At 35.0% G+C, this 3,520-nt stretch overlaps 1 protein-coding gene across 1 annotated transcript; it reads left to right on the forward strand.

The window, feature by feature from the left end:
* Positions 1-388: 388 nt before the first annotated feature.
* On the forward strand, positions 389-3,054 carry LOC116465611 (tripartite motif-containing protein 51-like; the record flags this gene model as incomplete). Its single annotated transcript, XM_032148618.1, has 3 exons — positions 389-411; positions 1,366-1,463; positions 2,555-3,054. Coding segments are annotated over 3 exons (621 nt in total), but the record flags the coding sequence as incomplete, so codon positions are not given.
* Positions 3,055-3,520: the final 466 nt, after the last annotated feature.

The following is a 3,520-nucleotide window of genomic DNA, read 5'->3' on the forward strand; positions in this document are numbered from 1 at the left end:
GGAGACATGGCATGATGGAGAAGTTGGGGAATCTAGGATCACACTAACATTATTTTGGGGTCCACTCATTTTGGTAACAGGGCTAAGGGAAGACGACTGAGTAGCTTCTTTATGGTTATCGCAGAGCATAGACTCTGTGGGCCTCCTCTCCCTTCACTTGTAAGAAGAATGTCTTCAAGACTTAGACTTTAAGAGGACATTAATTCATGGCATATGATAGACTGGGATTTTCATGAGAAAAGAAACAGAAAATGCTTTGCAGGAGGGAACATTGTAGGAAAATTTTATCTTCAGAAACTGTCACCAAATCTCACACTGAACTTTGTGGAAGATTCATCTTGTGGAAAGCACTAAGCCTTTCTTTCTTTTTTTTTTTTTTTTTTTACAGGTTTCTGGAGACATATTACACAGGTGAGTGCATACCTAGATTTTAGCAGATGCTTTCAGTTTCCACAAATATCAAGCAGGAACTTTGATATTGAAGGTATAATTGATTCAGATAGTGATACTGCCTTGTGCTGGTTGTATTTTCTCCATCCCCCATCCCATGTAGTCGTCTATTTTGTTGCCATACACAGTGATTTTGTTAAGCAGTTCAATGAAAGTTCTGCAAAACCAAAAATAAGTAAATAAGTAAATAAATAAATAAATAAGAAAAAACAAAAAATAAATAAATGAAAGAAAAATAAAGGAAGTGAGCATCTCTATTCCTAATTTCCTGTTTATTGCTCAAAAGCCTTCATATCTGAAAGAGAAAATATTACATTTACTACATGGCTACAAAGTCAACCAGGGGAAGCCAGAGAAAAAAGGGGAAAGTATTTTAGCAGTGAAAAGTGTTGATGATTTCTAGTTTATATTTAAATATATAATTCTGAAAAATAGATGAACAAACTATTCGGAATGTTTGAACCATGTAGGCCTCCAGAGAACCTCAACTATAAAAGGCAGATCTCCCTGCCTGGAGCAAGTTTCAACACCCTGGCCTTGAGAAGGAAGCAACAGACGCAGCAGTCTTAAAAATAACCCCACTTTTCCAGACAATGATTTCAGGAATTTCTGGTGAGGTCTGGAACCCAGAATTTCATTTTTGAATATTCTCCTAGTCTTAAGACTAATGATCCTTACTAATTTGGAACAATACAAAGAAAGATCCGAATGAATTCTCGCTCAGATAGACTTTTCCATCGTGCTTGAAAATCAGGAACTGTGAATAAGAATGAATTTGCAAAAGAAAATGATAATTTTGGAATTAGCAAATGTGTGGGTTAAAGGGATTCTCATGAAACGTCTTTCAAATAAAAGTAGTGATTTTTATGTATTTTTTTGGCTGTAGATGTGGTGACTGTGTCTTTCTCATTGCAGGTGTGAGTCTCTGCTGTTGCAAGTTTCTGAGCCTGTGAATCCAGAGCTCAGTGCAGGGCCCATCACTGGACTGCTGGACAGGCTCAATGGATTCAGAGGTAAGTGTCAGCCCATTGGCAGAATTCCCACAGTGTATTACTTCTTGTTAGAATCATGGGGGTAATACTTTACCCTTCACCAAATCTTTATTTCATTTCAGCAGGAAGTGAACCATATGGCTATGCAACCCTTTTATATCTGTGTTTCTATTCATAGTCCAATTTATAACATGAAGAGTAAAACATAGTGAAAAACAAATATGTTCTGAGCTCACATGTATAGAGTTATATATTGGGCAAATGGAATGACATGAGAAATAAAAAATTGAATAAATGGAACAATGCTCAGAAGGAAGCTTAATAATCCAAGCTTACATAAAAATTTTACATTACCGTATTACATTTGAATTGTTAAACACATTTTGTTGGGGAATGGAGTTCACTGCAGTTTGATGGAGTATTTGTATTTTCTTATAATAAATATATATTATTGATATAATGTAAAATTTTGACTTAACATGTAAAAAGAAAGAAGAAATTATTATGTAAATAGGAAGTAAAAATAGAAATGATAATTTCAGTTTAGTTACAACATGAAGAGCTACGAGTAAAATCTAAAATTCAGTTTCAGTCTAGAGCTAGCAGGGATGTCCGCAGAGTGACTGGTAAAAGATTTTGCAAAAATCTGCCTTAAGTTATCACTTATAATTTGAATGTATGGACTTTTATCCAGTTATCTAGAGCAGTGTTTGAGTAAGCCAAAATCTTCCCATTCTTGCCAAAATTTTATCACTAGTATTTAAGAACAAGAAACATTTTAGTAATAATGACCTTGATAGCTAAAGGGCATTCAAGGCATATAATATTTCACGTTTACATTGGAGATTGGATTAAAACAGGCTGGCCTTGTATTCAACTCTCAATTTTTAAGTTTTCAATAAATTTTCAATGTCTATTTTTAGGGTTTTGTTCTTCCTATAGAGAATATTAATCATCCTTATACTTTATTAAATGTTGTAGTCACAATTCTCCTGTCCTTGTAACTTCAAATTTCTTGGTAAAGTAAATTCTTGGTAGAACAACTTTTCACTCAAGAATTCTAATTTCTAATAATTACATGTATCTATGCTTTTTTAAAATTATTTTTGCAGTTGATTTTACTCTGCAGCATGAAAGAGCCAATAGTCATATCTTCCTGTGTGGAGTTGTGAGAAGCGTGAATGTTGGATGTGACCCTCAAGATGATCCCCATATCACCGCAAAATCCGAATGTTTTCTTGTATGGGGGGCTCAGGCTTTCACATCTGGCAAATATTATTGGGAGGTTCACGTGCAGGACTCTTGGAATTGGGCTTTTGGAGTCTGTAACAATTATTGGAAAGAGAAGAGACAGAATGAAAGGATAGATGGAGAGGAGGGACTCTTTCTTCTTGGATGTGTTAAGGAGGACACTCACTGCAGTCTCTTTACCACCTCCCCATTTGTGGTGCAATATGTTCCAAGACCTACCAGCACAGTAGGATTATTCCTGGATTGTGAAGGTAGAACCATGAGCTTTGTTGATGTTGATCAAAGTTCCCTGATATACACCATCCCTAATTGCTCCTTCTCACCTCCTCTCAGGCCCGTCTTTTGCTGTAGTCACTTCTGACCAGACAAAAGTCAGAAACGTGTCTTTATGCTCTGGGAACCTGTTTATCCCAGAAAGCCATCTTTTTTGCACCTCATCAAACAGGACAAATAAGTTATATTTAATGTCTTTAGTTGCATTCTAATGTCATCAAAACTCATTTATAGTGTTTCATTAAATATGGTGAAAACATTAAAACCATGTGTAGTGTTTCCTTTTTTAATCCTTTTTGGAAAATCATTACCCATGATGTATGGCATAGAATATATTCTCTGGTTTTTAATTATTTCTGAATGTCACAAAGTGAAATAATAGGTAAGAGAGTTGTCTAAATGAAGTTAAAACCAATGGAAGAAAGTAGAGATATTGGGCTTCATGAAAAAGCTTGGAGTAAAAAGACTCAATGGTAACCTGGAAATATTTTCTTTCTCTTCATCTAACAATATTCTACTTATCCATGTGTTTTATTTATGAACCTATACTTTGA

The sequence above is a fragment of the Hylobates moloch genome, unplaced genomic scaffold (assembly GCF_009828535.3).
Source record: "Hylobates moloch isolate HMO894 unplaced genomic scaffold, HMol_V3 SCAFFOLD_7192, whole genome shotgun sequence".
Taxonomy (NCBI): domain Eukaryota; kingdom Metazoa; phylum Chordata; class Mammalia; order Primates; family Hylobatidae; genus Hylobates; species Hylobates moloch.